This window comes from Oryx dammah, unplaced genomic scaffold (assembly GCF_014754425.2).
Source record: "Oryx dammah isolate SB20612 unplaced genomic scaffold, SCBI_Odam_1.1 HiC_scaffold_27, whole genome shotgun sequence".
Classification (NCBI taxonomy): domain Eukaryota; kingdom Metazoa; phylum Chordata; class Mammalia; order Artiodactyla; family Bovidae; genus Oryx; species Oryx dammah.
Window position 1 is genome coordinate 23,067,370 of NW_024070211.1, and position 16,777 is coordinate 23,084,146.

The 16,777-nt window shown below is 35.5% G+C and overlaps 1 protein-coding gene across 2 annotated transcripts in view; it reads left to right on the forward strand.

Moving 5' to 3' along the window:
- The window catches only part of CUL3 (cullin 3), a 103,115-nt gene that overhangs the window by 70,395 nt on the left and 15,943 nt on the right, over positions 1-16,777 (forward strand). For both annotated transcript variants that reach the window (XM_040228474.1, XM_040228475.1), the window contains 7 exons: positions 2,115-2,275; positions 2,935-3,049; positions 6,035-6,263; positions 10,140-10,285; positions 11,026-11,202; positions 12,602-12,772; positions 13,380-13,487. In XM_040228474.1, the coding sequence (XP_040084408.1) occupies positions 2,115-2,275; positions 2,935-3,049; positions 6,035-6,263; positions 10,140-10,285; positions 11,026-11,202; positions 12,602-12,772; positions 13,380-13,487 (1,107 nt within the window). The remainder of the gene's footprint in view (positions 1-2,114; positions 2,276-2,934; positions 3,050-6,034; positions 6,264-10,139; positions 10,286-11,025; positions 11,203-12,601; positions 12,773-13,379; positions 13,488-16,777) is intronic.

Below are 16,777 nucleotides of genomic sequence, written 5' to 3' on the forward strand. Positions count from 1 at the left end.
ACAAAGGCAAATCACTAAGTATTGGGTTATTTGGTACTTGAAAGGTCTAGGGTGGGAACTAAAAATTTAGAAGGCCTTTTACAGTTAGATTGCTTCACGGCTGTCTCTGGTCATGATCCACCTTAATAAAACTGAAAGTGGAAATGCTAGACAATTTATATTGAATGAGTATATTTGAGAAAGACAGCATTGACCTGGAATCACAGGATGCGTGCTGAAATAGAAAGTATCTTAGTGAGCGTGCACATGTTTTAAAATGTTTAAGGTGCAAGTGTGGTGTGTGTGTGTGTGTGTGTAATGGTTTTCCTGTTTTACCACTTTAATTAATCAGTTATTGGTTTTGGTGGCATTGGGTAAGAGTGATCCTGTATTTGGTCCAGATTCTGTACCGTAGAGATTTATGTTCAAAATTGAAAAAAAATCACATTTATGAATAATTTATGCTTTAATTGGAGTGACTTTTTATAATATAGACAATTCTCATTGCTTTATGAATTACTAGGTTTTTGTCAGTTTTCATTGAATACGTTTTGTTTTATGCTGAAAAGTAAGCCAGAATCAGGATGATACTGGAGGGTGAGGGAGAGTTGGACCTGGAGATCATGAGTAAGCTTCAGTACAAGTGAGTCCGTTAAAAAAAGAGGGATGTGCACAGGGTGAAACTTAGAATTTAAGATCTCAAGGAAAGAAGTGTGAAATTCAGGAATTTATTGCAGTCACCGGTGAAAATTTTGAACTTAACTGAAGTTGCTACCACAGTTTGAAAAATGTGGTATAAAATGTAGAAAGTGAGCACCAAAGATTGACAGAAGAGCAGCTTTCCTTGTAGCAATTAGGAATGGACCACTGTTTGAGATGAATGAACGTTGGAGGAATAGTGTCTGTGAAGAGAGGCTATACTACTCATGAAAAATTAGATAAAAATTGGTTAGAAATGTCATGAGTACATGTATATTTTATGTACAACTATAATATTTTTATATGTTTGCATTTTGTGTATTTGTATTTTTACATAAAAAAATAGAAATGTCATTTTCTGCCATTGGGGAAAAAAAGATGAGTACCATTTAATGCCTATATGATAGAACTTCTGTTCATGTTTACTTACCTTGTACTTTATTTGGTATTGCTTATAGTACAGTGTTTCTTTGAAAGTTCAGAGATAGAGTTTAGTGGATCTTGTTTGGGGATTACAGATTCCTTTAAGAATCTGGTGAAAGCTATGGACTCTTTCCAAAATACTTATGTATTAATATGAACAAACACAAAATAATTTTAAAAATTTTCAGAAGTTTGCAGACCCACCAAAGCCCAGAGAGATTCTGGTTAAGAACAGAATGGAATTCTGTTACTAATCCTTTTGTGAATGAAAAAGAGTAGTTTTGTTTCAGTGTATCTTGGTGTAAATACAGATTTCTAAGTATTTCACAAAACGAGACTTTTGTGACCAATAATTTTGGATTATCTGTGTTATATTAAGTGAACATTGGTAAGCATGCTGGTAAGAACTTTAAGATAAGATGACTGCCTACTAGTAAATAATCCGAAATGGGATTAGCCATGGGTGTTTTAATTATGTAATACTGGATGCTGCTCTGTTATAAGCATTTAGGAACTTTTAACATTTACCAATAAGCAGCCAACTTAAGTCACATGTATCTCTATTTCATTTAGCTCTCAATTTTATTTAAAGAGTATCACCTTTAGGTACAGTATTTAGGAAAATAAGAACCATGTTCACGCAGGGTATGGCTTTGGGGAAAGGGGAAGACCTGCCTGCCTGCTGTCTACCTCTCTCCCCTCTCCTTTCTGCTGACTTGTCTCTCTCCCTGGGTGGAATGCTTTTTTCCCTCCCTTTTACTTATGGTAAATGGGTGATCTTCACCTAACACCATTGTTTGAGTAGCCATTGTAAATAGTAAATACTTAACTATGAATAACTTTTATGTAACTTGGGAGGTACTAGAAAATTCCATGCTGCCTGAAGTGTTTCTCACCTAAAAATTGACCACTTTTGAAATTTTATTTCCTTTGTTTTTGTAACACAAAATGATTATTTTTATGTACACAAGAGTTGTACTAATGTTTATATTATGATTTTCTTTTAACTGCAGGACCGTGTATATGTACAACAAAATAATGTGGAGAATGTCTACAATTTGGGATTAATTATTTTCCGAGATCAAGTTGTACGCTATGGGTGTATTAGGGATCATCTCCGGCAAACGCTATTGGATATGATTGCCAGGGAGCGGAAAGGAGAAGTCGTAGACCGGTATGACAGTCTTCCTACTCTTTGGGTTTCAGTTTTTAGTGGTTATATCTTGAGAATTGATTCACTGTCTTAATTTTAAGTTTGTCTAGCAGCAGCATGTTATATAAAAATACTCAAAAACCTTACATCACAGTTAGCAAAGTTAGCTAGATTTTAACTGAAAAGCACATGTTTGTTTTTAGAAGAAACGATCATAAGCTTTTGTTGAATATATCTTTAAGAAGCAAATCAACCATTAATCTTCTTTTTTATTTTTTTTGTATTTTTTAATGCTGACATTTTGTTCTTTTTCTTTTTTCTGTTTGATAAATGTTTGTCTCTTTGTCTTTTTTTGAAGGGGCTTTTGGTTAGCATTTATTTTTGATATATGTGAAGAAAAAAATGTCAAACATAGTCTAAAACGACCGATAACTTGTACCCCTTTTGTTAAGTCATAGTCTAAGTTACAACAGCATGAGAACAACTTGAGATAAATAACTATACAGTGTGTTTTCCAATTAAAATTGTTCTAAATCCTTATGTTATAAATCGGTTGCTTATGGGAGATTGAGCACTTTTGTTAAAGTTGTTCTGAAAGTCTTTCTGGCTACTTCTGTTGCATGTTTCACGTGAACCTTGAATGTGTTTTTACTATCAAGTGGTTTAACTTCTTTTGACAGAGGCGCTATAAGAAATGCTTGCCAGATGTTAATGATATTAGGTCTCGAAGGACGATCAGTCTATGAAGAAGATTTTGAGGCTCCTTTTTTGGAAATGTCTGCAGAGTTTTTTCAGGTAATCAGTTATAAGATATAAATAACTTATATATTTATTTGTTTAAGATATAAATACATACTGAAAAGTTATGACCAACCTAGATAGTGTATTCAAAAGCAGAGACATTACTTTGCCGACTAAGGTCCGTCTAGTCAAGGTTATGGTTTTTCCTGTGGTCATGTATGGATGTGAGAGTTGGACTATGAATAAGGCTGAGCACCGAAGAATTGATGCTTTTGAACTGTGGTGTTGGAGAAGACTCTTGAGAGTCCTTTGGACTGCAAGGAGATCCAACCAGTCCATTCTGAAGGAGATCAACCCTGGGATTTCTTTGGAAGGAACAATGCTAAAGCTGAAGCTCCAGTACTTTGGCCACCTCATGCGAAAAGTTGCCTCATTGGAAAAGACTCTGATACTTGGAGGGATTGGGGGCGGGAGGAGAAGGGGACGACAGAGGATGAGATGGCTGGATGGCATCACGGACTCGATGGCCGTGAGTCTGAGTGAACTCCGGGAGTTGGTGATGGACAGGGAGGCCTGGCGTGCTTCTATTCATGGGGTTGCAAAGACTCGGACACGACTGAGCAACTGAACTGAACTGAACTGAAGATGTTCTTAAGATTACCAAATATAGTTACTAATTTAAACATTTTGACCTTTATTGTCCTGAGGCCCATTGGGGAAATGAGTGCAAATTTTATACCCTTCAGCACACCAACCCTACATGCTCATATTCCAGTGAACGAGCTTATTGAAAATAAATTGAAGAGGTTGGACTTAGACATACAGTTTTTTTAAAATTTATTTTTTAATTGAAGGACAATTGCTTTATAGGATTTTGTTGTTCTATGATTTTTAAAAATTATATGCATATGCATTTCCCTAATGGTCCAGTGATCGGGACTTTGCCTTCCAGTGCAGGGATGTGGGTTTAGTCACTGGTCAGGCAGCTGATATCCCACGTGCCTCTCTGCCAAAAAACAAAACATAAAACAGAAACAGTTTATAAAACATATAAACTAAGGAATAACCTTACGTTTTATAATATTTATATGTTACTGTAATTTGCCATAAATTCACAGGCAGTACATAACCAATGAAGTCTCATTATTCAGGCTTTTGGTAATTTACTAGTAAATATAGATTAGATAATAGGTATGATCCCATAGTGCATATATTTGTCTTAAAATCTATTGATGAGGAAATTATAAGATAGAAATTTGCAGCTGTATCTACAACCCCAAACCAACTGAATGGCCAAAAGTAAGGATAAACTAGTACTGATTTGTAATGAAATAACAATGACTGAGTACCGTAACACACGAGACAGTCTTTATAGAGTCATGGTAATTGGGTATTCTTCCTGAAAGCCTCAACCATCTGAGCAGTTTATACTAGGAGCTTTGTAGTACTGCTGAAGTAGACTCAGTTAAAACTTTACTGTTCAATTTCAGTAATAAGCTTTTTAAAAATAAGCAGAAAGTTACGGTTACTCTACAGTAGGTCATTTTTAAGAGCCATTCAGTTCAGTTCAGTTTAGTGGCTCAGTCGTGTCCGACTCTGCGACCCCATAAATCGCAGCACGCCAGGCCTCCTTGTTCATCACCAACTCCCAGAGTTCACCCAAACTCATGTGCATCGAGTCGGTGATGCCATCCAGCCATCTCATCCTCTGTCGTCCCCTTCTCCTCCTGCCCCCAATCCCTCCCAGCATTAAGAGCCATTGGATGTATATAAATGTGGGACTCCTGAAATTTTGCTGTCACTTACCAATAAACAAAAGAACATACTTGCACACTGCTGCCCACATCACCCTACCACCACCCCCGCCACGGTTTTTAAAAATCAGTTTGTAACCTATCAGGAAGATTTTTATGGCCTGTACTGGTGAGCCTGAACCATGCTTTATGAAATACTAATTTTATGAGGTAGGAAACAGTCTTTATTTTCTAATAGCACAACAACTAGTTCTGGATATTTTTGACAGTGTTTTTACATTTGCATTTGTTTTAATTTCTTCCATTACAGTGTAGAAATAAGTAGAAAATTGTTAAGTCACTCGGTCGTGTCTGACTCTTTGCGACCCCATGGACTGACTGTAGCCCACCAGGCTCCTCCGTCCATGGGATTCTCCAAGCAATAATACTGGAGTGGGTTGCCATTTTCTTCTCCAAGGGATCTTCCCGACCCAGGGATCAAACCCAGGTCTTCTGTATTAGAGGCAGACGCTTTAACCAAAATATATTACAGTGATATATGTATTAATGTAATAGTGAAGTGGTTGTCTCACCATGATTTTTGTTTGGTGCGATAATGTGTATTCTTAAAAACTTTAATTATTTCAAACTACTTTTTATTAAGAGAATGGAAAATACTATTAAATCTGTATATCATTTATATTAACATGTCTAATATTATGTAATTCTTAGATATTTGTTAATTTTACTATGAGGTTAAAGTTAGTAGGGTCAGCATTTAAAACTTACTGAGATTTCTCTGTAAGACTGGTGTTAGCAGACAAGATTAATAGTTATTGAAAAGCTCTTTCTCAGACTTTATATATATTCCTTTGAGAGTGGGAATAGGGTGGCAGGAGGACTTTAGTAACTACCACTTTGCCAGCAAAACTGTGTGATAAATAGGATGAATCATTTTAGGCATAATTTTACATTAAAACAAGAATTTTTCACTCTCACTTGGGGTCAGATGCTTCATTCTGTAGTTTCAACTTTTACTGGCATGTGCTTGCTTTTTCTGCTATTCAGAATACACTGGCAAAGTTTGAAAAAATGCTGCTTAAGGATAATGTATTAATTTAGTTGTATGTAATGCTTTAAAGGATATCATACTGATGATAGTATATATAGACAGTATATAACATGTTAATAGTGCTTGGGATATTTAGTTTGGTTTATGAGAAACACTGTAGAAAACCAGTTGAAAGCAGAAGCACATTTTGCTGCTTTGTTTAAAAAAGAAAAAAATCATGCTTTTTGTTTGCAGATGGAAAGCCAGAAATTTCTAGCAGAAAACAGTGCTTCAGTATATATAAAGAAAGTAGAAGCTAGAATTAATGAAGAAATAGAACGAGTGATGCACTGTCTTGACAAATCAACCGAAGAGCCGATTGTAAAGGTGGTTGAGAGGGAACTCATTTCCAAGCACATGAAAACTATAGTAGAAATGGAGAATTCGGGGCTAGTACATATGTTGAAAAATGGCAAGACAGAAGGTAAGTGTTAGCAATTGAAAAACAATTAAATTCTTGTAGGTCTGCCAGGTTCTCGGTTTTTTGTTTTTTCTTTTCTGTCGAAGATTATGAATATCAGTTTTCAAGAAGTCATGATGTTTGATTACTTTATCACTGTTGGTACTTTGATAGGATTTTACAGTAAAGCTTTACACTTAATAAGGTTTCTAGATCTTGCTAGTGAATTGAATAGCTGCTTTTTTCTCTCTTCAGTCTCCTCAGTTTGTGTTTTTCTTAACCCAGAAGATAAGCCTAATAATGTTCATGAGGGCAGTGAGCTCCTGACCTGCTCCTGTACTTTATTTTTATATGCCAAGGCATTTAGACTCTTTTTTTCATCCACACTCTCCACAGTCTGAAGTTCCAGTCTTAAATTTTTGTATGCATTCCTTTGGGAAGTTGGTTGTGATAAGGATACCAAAATGCAAAAATTTACGTGTCTTGCATGTCAACGTGTTTAGAGGAACTCAAGTTATAGACTGAAAAAGGAGAAAGGAGGAGTATTGCTTACAAGTAAACATTTTGGGGATAACTAACATTTACTCTCTTTTTGACTATTTACCTTATTTTTCTAAAGTGATACTTTTTGATGAATACCCTGGGACAAATTATGAAGAACAGTCATGTTGTCCTCGTTCTTAATTTCTGAAGCTTTGCACTAAAACTATGACTTGCTAAGTCACTGATACAGTATTTAAAAGGGCTTCCTAGGTAGTGCTAATGACAAAGAATCTGCCTGCCAGTGTAGGGGACACAAGAGATGTGGATTCAGTCCCTGCTCCAGGGAAGATCCCATGGACAGAGGATCCTGGTGGACCGTCTATGAGGTTGGAAAGAGTCGGGCACGACTGAGCAGACGAGCACATAGAGCACATGGTATTAAAAAGTAAATCTGGTGCTGGGTGAAGTCTTAGCAACATTTTAGCCGCATACTTATAAAAGAAATACATGCTGTCTATGACTTATGACCCTACCTTGACTCCCTAGATAGGGAGTGAAACAATTTTTTAAGTTAATAATTTAAAAGAGAAGGGAAAAGAAAGATAGTAGGAAGAGAGGTTGTTCCATTCTTCCTCTAGTGGAATCTTTGCCTTGTATTTTCAGATGATTATGTTTCTATATATGTTTTAAGTTCCAGAAAAGTTGTATGTAAATTTGTTTTCTTTATTAAGCAGAGAAAGTTACTTTTTAAAAAACCCTCCGATAAAGCTTTTCTGTAAAAGCAAAACAAAAGTCATTTTAAAGGATATTTTCCAAAATAAGCTACTCCTGGATGCCAATTGTCAAAGTCAGGGATTGGCAAAATTTTTTTTTCTAAAAGGAGAATAAATATTTTAGGGGTGTGGACCATTCAGTAAACTACCCATCTCTGCTATAATAGAAAGTAGGCATAGACAGTAACATAAACGAATAAACTTGTATTCCTATAAAACTTCGATTTTTATTTTTAACCATTTAAAATGTGAAAAGCATTCTTATTTTGTGAACTGTATAGTAACAAGCAGTGGCCTGTACTTGTTCCATGGGCTGTAGTTTGATGACCCCAATCTTAATGATCTCTGGCAGATTAGGACTTTATGAAAAGCAATTTTCCTTACTTAAACAGAATGAGAATCAATTTTCTAATGTATTGTTTAGTTACTGAGTTAATGCTTTCTTCTTATTCATGTTTGGTGGGGGTGGCTAGGAGTGGGGAGATTAAATGGGTTTGAAGATTAAGAGGCTAGGAAATGTTTGATGGAGAGATTATTGAGCACACCTGAATTATAGTATCTGCAGCCTGCATGAAGACTTGTCTTAAAGGCTATTAAGGATATCTAACAACGTGGCATCTGCTTAATAGGCACCTAAATGATGGAGTATCAGAACAGCCACTTACCATAGTTTCTATTTAGTGCTTAATGTTCTCAGCAAGTAAGCAACTTTCTGTGATGCTAAATTAGACTTAAAAATCATGTCTTCAGTTTTCCTGACTTTCCACTAGAAACCTAATTGCAAAATGTCTTAATTACGTTAGGACCTGCTCTTGAACAGTATGTCAAGAATATGTCAGAGATGCAACTTCACCATTATGAAGCCAAATGTCTTATAGATCAGAAAGTGAAAGTTTTTTTTCCCACCATGAGTGGAGGATTAGTTGGATTGATAATGAAATGCATATGGCACTATGAAATTAAGTTCAGATAGTATCATTTTATTGTTTCAGTCTAAACAAATAATATTTAATTGCTTGCCACATAATTTTTCTTTTTCACTTTCTCTACCATGCCATCCATTTATTTACAGTGGATTACATATAAGAAATTTTATTAGTTTATATACAGTTAAATATACAACATATAAACAAAACTATAACAGCATAGGAACAAGAAGACAAAATTGGAAACTGTTTTGTTAGAGGTATTTGATAAAAGCTTACTATAGTACATATCCATAAATTTCTGTTGCACTTGTAATATTTATTTTTAAGATGGGCTACTCGGTTATAATTTATACCAAATGTGAGAAACTATAAGATTTGCTCTGTGTAGATTATTTTGGACATATATTGTTGATGAGAATACTTTGTCCAAAAACTTGGCTTTTGAAAGTCATTGAAACAAATTTTGAAGCCCTTTTTATAAAAGTTGCATCCATGTATTTTTAGGATCTAAATTGCTCTTACAAATACAGACAAAGTGGGCAAATTATAACCTGTCTGTCAGATCTGGCCCACTACCAGTTAGGCTGGAAAAAAAGTCAAAAGAGTAATATTTCGTTACACATGAAAATTATATAAGTTTTAGATCTCAGTGTCTATAAATCAAGTTTCATTGGAGTACAGTCATGACCATTCGTTTATGTATTAGCCATGGCTTCTTTCTGGCTACAATGGCAACATTGAGTAGTTGGAACAAAAACCATATATGATCCATGGTTTAAGACATTTACTGTCTGATGCTTTACAGAAAACAGCCCCTGATCTAGAAAGTGCTGTTCTAACTTCATTTTTAAAAGTTCTCATTTATAAAACCTTTTTTTATATTATTGTAAAGTTTTGACATTGTACTCTTCCAATAAGTTCTTATTTCAGAGATACATTAGACATAGAGGAAAGCAGTATCTTAACTCCACCTTTTATTTCTATAAAAGGCAGTTTAGAGTTTTCATTCTAAATAAAAACAGTGTAGTGAGATAAGCCAGTTTTTCAAATACAGATATTGGCTTAGATCATCTCCTGAAAAATATTAGGGATTGCTCCAAGGAAAATACTAAAACATAGGAGTTTATACTGTAAGTTTCACATGAATTTTACCATGATGTGTAATGAAATTTATTTCTTGCCACTATTGGCATTGAACTTTTGAGATAGACATGCTTCAAAATATCTGTAAGACTTTTCTTGGTTTTTAAAGTTCTACTTTATTACATTAACTGTCAGTTAAACCACATTTATTTTTTTAATTGGACATACCAAATTTAAAGGTATTCTTTTGAAAGTTGTTTTGTCGTATTTCTAGTTTCTAAATTAGAATTATATTGGATAAGTTACATAGGGACCCAAAAGTTCAGTTTTCCTTTTTCGTGACTTTGTTTCTTATGCTATTTGGACATCTCCATGCAAACCAAAACTTGCTACAATCAGTTTATCTCATCTGTATGATATATTTTGTAAGTTGCAATAACAACCATTAACTAGCTTCCCCCATCCCACCCCTATTTTGCTGGAGTTTTGGTTTTTAGTAGTTTTTTTATGTGGTCATCAAATTATCATAATGGAGCTTCTTTAAATATCACAGATCAGCATGAGCAGATATTCAGGGTTTTTTTTTCCTTAATCTTTAATGTGGCCAATTTGTGTGTTCGTTCTGATTGCAGACCTTGCTTGCATGTACAAGTTATTTAGTCGTGTGCCAAATGGTTTGAAAACGATGTGTGAGTGTATGAGTTCCTATTTGAGGGAACAAGGTAAAGCCCTTGTTTCTGAGGAAGGAGAAGGAAAGAATCCAGTAGACTATATCCAGGTAAGTAAATATAGAAGATTCTCTTTATCATAAAGTAATTTCATCATGCTAAAAAGATCACTTTTACAAAGTGATGTAGTATGTATTTTGACTGAATTGTTCCAGTGGTAGGTTAATATGTGTAATTATCGTAAATATTTCAGGAATTTTGGAAAGCATATATGTTTATATCAAGGAGCCAAACTCAGCCACTTCTTTTTATGTATTAGCTTATCTGATGAAGACCTTATTTAAATAGTGTCAAGAATGAAAGTTCTTCTTTGTATGCCTTAGTGTTTATATACCCTCATGTGTTAGAAAAAATAATGTTTTAGTGACTTTTTGTTTCAAGATATTTTGCTTTCAAACAGTACTACGAATATATTATGCTCTCAAATTTTTCATGTTTTAGTATCAGCAATCAGCTTTCTCTGTGTATATTTTTAAAGCTGATTTTCTCAGGCTCACCCATTCAGTCAAGATAGAGGAAGGTAGCGAGAAACGGTGAAAAGGATCTTTGTTTCACCTTCAGTAGAGTAATACATAAGTGGAAGATAGAATACTTCTCTCACCACTGATGTTTTTAATACAGGCTTAGATACAGGCTTGAAAATAACAACGTAGAATCTGTAAGTTTAACACTGAATGCACACATTTATTACTAGCAAAGTCAAAAATAACTGTGTAGTTACACATGTATTGTTTATAGAAAAATTATTAACATGTATCTTAAGTTTCTTTTTTCTTTTTTTATTTGGAAGGGCTTGTTGGATCTGAAGAGTAGGTTTGATCGCTTCCTCCAGGAATCGTTCAATAACGACAGGCTGTTTAAACAGACTATTGCGGGTGACTTTGAGTATTTTCTCAACCTCAACTCCAGGTCCCCTGAATACCTCTCATTATTTATTGATGATAAGCTGAAAAAGGGAGTCAAAGGGGTAAGTGTTAAAGCATTTGAAAGTACATTAAGTTTTATTTGTAGATATAACATTAGGAAATAAAATATAAGATTAGACAATTTTGTATATATAAAAGTAAACAGTCTTTTGCTGTGCTTGGGCTTCCTTGATGGCTCAGAAAGTAAAGAATCTACCTCCATTGTGGAATACCCAGGTTTGATTCCTGGGTTGGGAAGATCCTCTGGAGAAGGGAATGGCAACCTACTCCAGTGTTCTTGTATGGAGAATTCCATGGACAAAGGAACCTGGCAGGCTACAGTCCATGGTGTCGCAAAGAGTTGGACAGGACTAAGCGACTGACACTTTGACTTTTCACTTTTGCTATGCTTAAATGTGCACTGTGATATTTGAAAGGATTGTTTTAAGTGCTTGAAGTGGTCAAAAGTACTTTGACATTTCACGTAATGTGTCATTGGCATCAGAAACAACCACACAGCTATAAACTTTAGATTGTGAGGGTTATGTATGTTATAAGAGATAATAAGAAACTAGAAGACAGCTATGCATTGCACATAGAATATTGCTTACTCTTACCTGGTTCTGGAGGTTCTCTATCCAATAGTACTTGAGTGTCAACAATTTGAAGTCCTAGTCTAGAATAAGTATCAGAAAATAGTTTGATAGCATATATGGAAGCTCAGTTTCAAGTGTTTATAATATATGTGGGATCTTGGAAGTGCACTATAGCACAGAAAATCAAAATAAACAGATTGGGATTATGTGTAAATTGGTCTTGCTGACTTCATCTTGGGATTTGTGAGACATAAGGGCAAAGCAGCAAGTAGGTAGTAATAACAGAAAAACAAGAGGAAGATTACCAAGGATACCGAATAGAAAAGACACATCTAAGTAGTCTTCCGTAATTTTTAATATAAACTGAATACAACCTGCCACAGTATCATCTTGCCCTTGTTTCAAAGATTAGGGGCAAGAGACCTTTTTGCTTTGGGAAATATATTGTTATGCTTCTCTTTGAACAATTTCAATTTTGAATGAGCTCATATAAAAATAACTGTCTTTTGGCCAATATGTTTTACAAGGCAAGTGCACTGTAAAATTCTCTTATGTGATTAAAATTTCATTTCAGCTATTCTCAGTCATCCTTTAATCTAGCCATGTATCAGCCTCTCCCTTTCAGAGTTAGCCCACTGGGGAGTGGAGCGCCATTCCAACTTCTGATTCACGTTGCACTAGTTCAGAATTTAAGAGCCGAGCTGTAGGAAGTGGGCCATATTTTCTCACATTAGATCTCCTTTCTGACCTTGGTCAACCAGATATTTATGTTTGTTATTAATGTAGTTTTAAAACTGAACTGTGATGCTGTTTTTGTAGAATTAAAGCTGTGTAATTGTTAAATTGTCTTCTGATTGATTTGCAGCTAACAGAACAAGAAGTAGAAACAATATTGGATAAGGCAATGGTCCTTTTTAGGTTTATGCAAGAAAAAGATGTATTTGAACGTTATTATAAGCAACACTTGGCAAGGAGACTTCTTACAAATAAAAGTGTTTCTGATGACTCTGAAAAAAATATGATTTCTAAGTTAAAGGTAAGGTGTATTTAAGATGGAATGGAGTGCCCTTAGCTAATGTTTATCACATAATTGAGCACCAGCAAACAAATAATTGGGAAATAATTGATTTAAAATATTTGTTTCTGTAAATAAAGCTAGATTTTGAGGGACTTGGGGTTTCTTTTCTTTTCTTTTTTTTTAAGAGAAAGTTGTATTGAGATTTGTTCAAGTTCTGGGACGTTCACAGTGTACTGAAATTTCTCTTGGTGAAGCAGATACATTTATGGCGATCTGAGGGAGGATCAGTACAAGGAAAGCAGTAAATGGAATATGACATACTCACAGAATGGGATCCATAGGCCACCTGTACCCATATCACCTAATATGGGTGTTTCTTGTTAAAAACAGAGTTCTGGGCCCTACCTTCAGTTGGCTTTATGGAAATCCCAGAGAGAGTCTGGAAATTTGCATTTTAAAATAAAATTCTTAGGTTATTAATAATCCCACTAAAGTTGGTGCCTACAGGCGTAGAACAACTATTAGAAAGATTTAGAAAGGATGGCAGTAATAGGGAAGAGTTTGTATGTTTCCTCATAACAAAATCTATCATTTGTTTGTGTATATTTGTGTTTTTCTTCTACAGACTGAATGTGGATGTCAATTCACATCAAAACTGGAAGGAATGTTTAGGGATATGAGCATCTCAAACACAACTATGGATGAGTTCAGGCAACATCTACAGGCCACTGGGGTGAGACTGTTCATTAATTTCTACTTACGTAAATGTTTGTTATATACAGTGTTTTGTAATAGGCATTTTCATCCATTTAGATAACTGAATTGCTGGTTTCATTTCTTTAAATGTCATTAGAGACAACATATGTACTGTCTGTGAGTGCTTTAAAAATTATTTCCCCCATATAACCTGTTTTCCTAACTTTTCTAATCTTAAAATATATTCTCATTCTTAAACAACTTGGTTTATCCTCCCTACTTGAAGGAGTGCACTGAATATTTCTGCTGTTATAACCATTATAGATTTTGGAAAGAATACCAGGCTTAGGCAGACTTCTTGTTGCTTAGTTGCTCAGTCACGTCTGACTCTTTGTGACCCTGTGGACTCTAGCCAGCCGGGCTCCTCTGCCCATGGGACTTTCTCGGGCAAGAACACTGGGGTGGGTTGCTGTTTCCTTTTCCCGGGGATCTTCCCGACCCAGCGATTGAACCTGCCTCTCCTGCACTGGCAGGCAGATTCTTTACTGCTGAGTCTCCGGGGAAGCTCCCTAGGCAAGCTTACTGAGTTTTAATATTTTTTCTTTACCCTAGGATGGTACTGTCTTGTAATTGTTACCTGAGCTTTTTCTACCTCATTATTTTTATTCATGTGAAAGATCAGGATAAATGAGCCTGACATCCTCAGGGTTGGTAAAGGGTGACCTGATTAGAGCAACGCTGATGCTGGTGTGTTGTAAGTGGGCTTTTGTATTGTGATTGCCAGAAGGCAGTGAGCTGCAACTTACAGTAAGACTTTTGAGTCCAGTGAAGTTTTTGAGAAGATTTCAGTGGAGTATAATGAAGTTCAGGATTTTCTCTTTTCTTTTTTGTTAAACTTTTTCAACTTTGCATTCACCTTAAGGTTTTTTTTTAAGTGTCCAAGTACCTTTTCTGTGATGGTTGAAGGCTTTTTGATTGAAAAATTACCATCTTTGTTTACTGTTGACTATTCTATGGAGATCAGTCCTGGGTGGTCATGGGAAGGACTGATGTTGAAGCTGAAACTCCAATACTTTGGCCATCTGATGGAAAGAGCTGACTCATTTGAAAAGACCCTGATGCTGGGAAAGATTGAGGGCAGGAGGAGAAGGGGATGACAGAGGATGAGATGGTTGGATGGCGTCACTGACTCAGTGGACATGGGTTTTGGTGGAGTCCGGCAGTTGGTGATGGACAGGGAGGCCTGGCGTGCTGCAGTCCATGGGGTCGCAAAGAGTCTGACACTACTGAGCGACTGAACTGATTCTTTTGCATCGGGATTGTTCAACACAGTCATTTCATCAGATTCTGTTTCTTTCTATGAAGTTTGTGCATTTTTTGTTCTTTCATTTTGACTGTTCAGATATATCCTGCACTTTATGGTGGAATATTCGTTTCATAATTTGTTAACCCATTAAGTAGAGTTCTTGTCGAGATGCTCAGAGTTATATATCTGCTGATCTTGTTGCAGCTTCCACTTTGTAGAGCCATTATTTGCATGCAATTCCTTGCTATTTTGTAATTGTTTATACACTAAGCATCTTAAGCTTTAAGTCTCCTAAGCCTTTATTTTCATTAGAAAGATTTGATGAAAACTGACAGAGTAACCAAAACAAATCTTGAACTTTCTGAAATCTTGGAGCCCTTTTAAAACGTCACCAATCCTCAGATATTTCTGTTACTATCTTAAAGGTTCTTGACCTGTTGAAATAGAATGACTCTTCTGTTTACTTTCAGAAGTCATATAACAAGTACTTTCTTAAAATTCTGAATACTTGTAGTATACTTTATTTAGACAAGTCATATTTATTATGCTGAAGGAAATTTAAGTATTTGTGCGTTATTTCCTGTGTTTTACTTTCTTCATGGGGATAAGGACAGGAAAACCACCTTGCTATCATATTTCTGTTCATTTATATCAACAAATTATATCCAGACAGACTTTTCCAGTACCTTGTCTTTGTGTACTTGTCTCTGTCATGTAGTGTCTTTGAAAATAAGCTGAATGGCTTAAAAATATTATTACAATAGCTAGAAATAAAAGGTCCAAAACATTAGATTAATAGGTCTCGAGGTTCTTTCTCTTTTTAATTTAACAAATAACTCACTGTTTCTGTGCCAAGCGTTGTTCTAGGCACTGGGCATACAGCAGAAAATAGACAAGAATCCCTACCTTGATGGAGCTCTTTCTAATCTGGGAGGCATGATGGTAAACAAGTAACTACAGAACACTTCAGCTGGTGATAGATGTAGAGGATCACTGTAGCCAGGAAGAGTGGTCAGAGAAGGCCTTCTTTAAAAAATGACCTTTTGAAGAAAGACTTGGAAGATTAGGGAGCAAGATATGTGGGGATAGGAAAAAAGAGATAAAAGACATTGTTATCTGGGTGCCCCTTCCCTGCTTGCAAATGTGTAAACAGTTCTCAGGCCTCTTCCATTCATCCTCTAAGCATCTTTGCTGTGATCTTTCCTATGTGTCATCTAAGGTTTCTGGGTTCAATTCTTTATAATGGAGTAACTCATTTAAGAGATATTTATGAAGAAATCTTAAGTGTGGAATACATCTTGATATTTATAAACTTTTCTGTTTTAAAATTTTCACTGAATCATTCAGAATACATAACAATGGAACAAGCTGTGAATCTTAATGATAAAGCTGAACAGTGGTTGTTGTTCAGCTGACTATTTTCGACCTCATGGAGCTCCTCTGTCCTCCACTATCTCCTGGAATTTGCTTAAACTCATGTCCGTTGAGTTAGTGATGTCATCCACCATTTCATCCTCTGTTGCCCCTTCTCCTTTGGCCCTTAATCTTTGCCAGCATCAGGGTCTTTTCCAGTGAGTCAGCTGTTCACATCAGGTGACCAGAGTATTGGAGCTTTTCCCTTTTAATAATGTCTGTTGATGTGCTTTGTTACTGTTTTCTTAAAAAATTATCTTGTTGAGAGATCTGTTTAAAGGGAAAAAATAACCTCAATTGTGACAGTAATGCTAGCATGTATTTTATAGAGGTAGTCAAACATTATGCAAATAGTTACAGAGCACCTACTGTGTAGAACTGGGCCTAGCGTCCTGTGCAAAGATTAGTAGAATATGAGCTATGTGTGAAGATCTGAAAGTTTTGGTCAGTTTAGTTGAAATGTTAGAAATATGTTGTTTCTGTATTAAGATGGCAGGAGTACTTAAAAACTGAGATGAAAGGTATTCTAGAATTTTGTCTAAAATGATACTGGTATGACCCCTTGGCATTTTATCTGGAAAAAATCTTAAAGGCCGCAAACTTTGTAC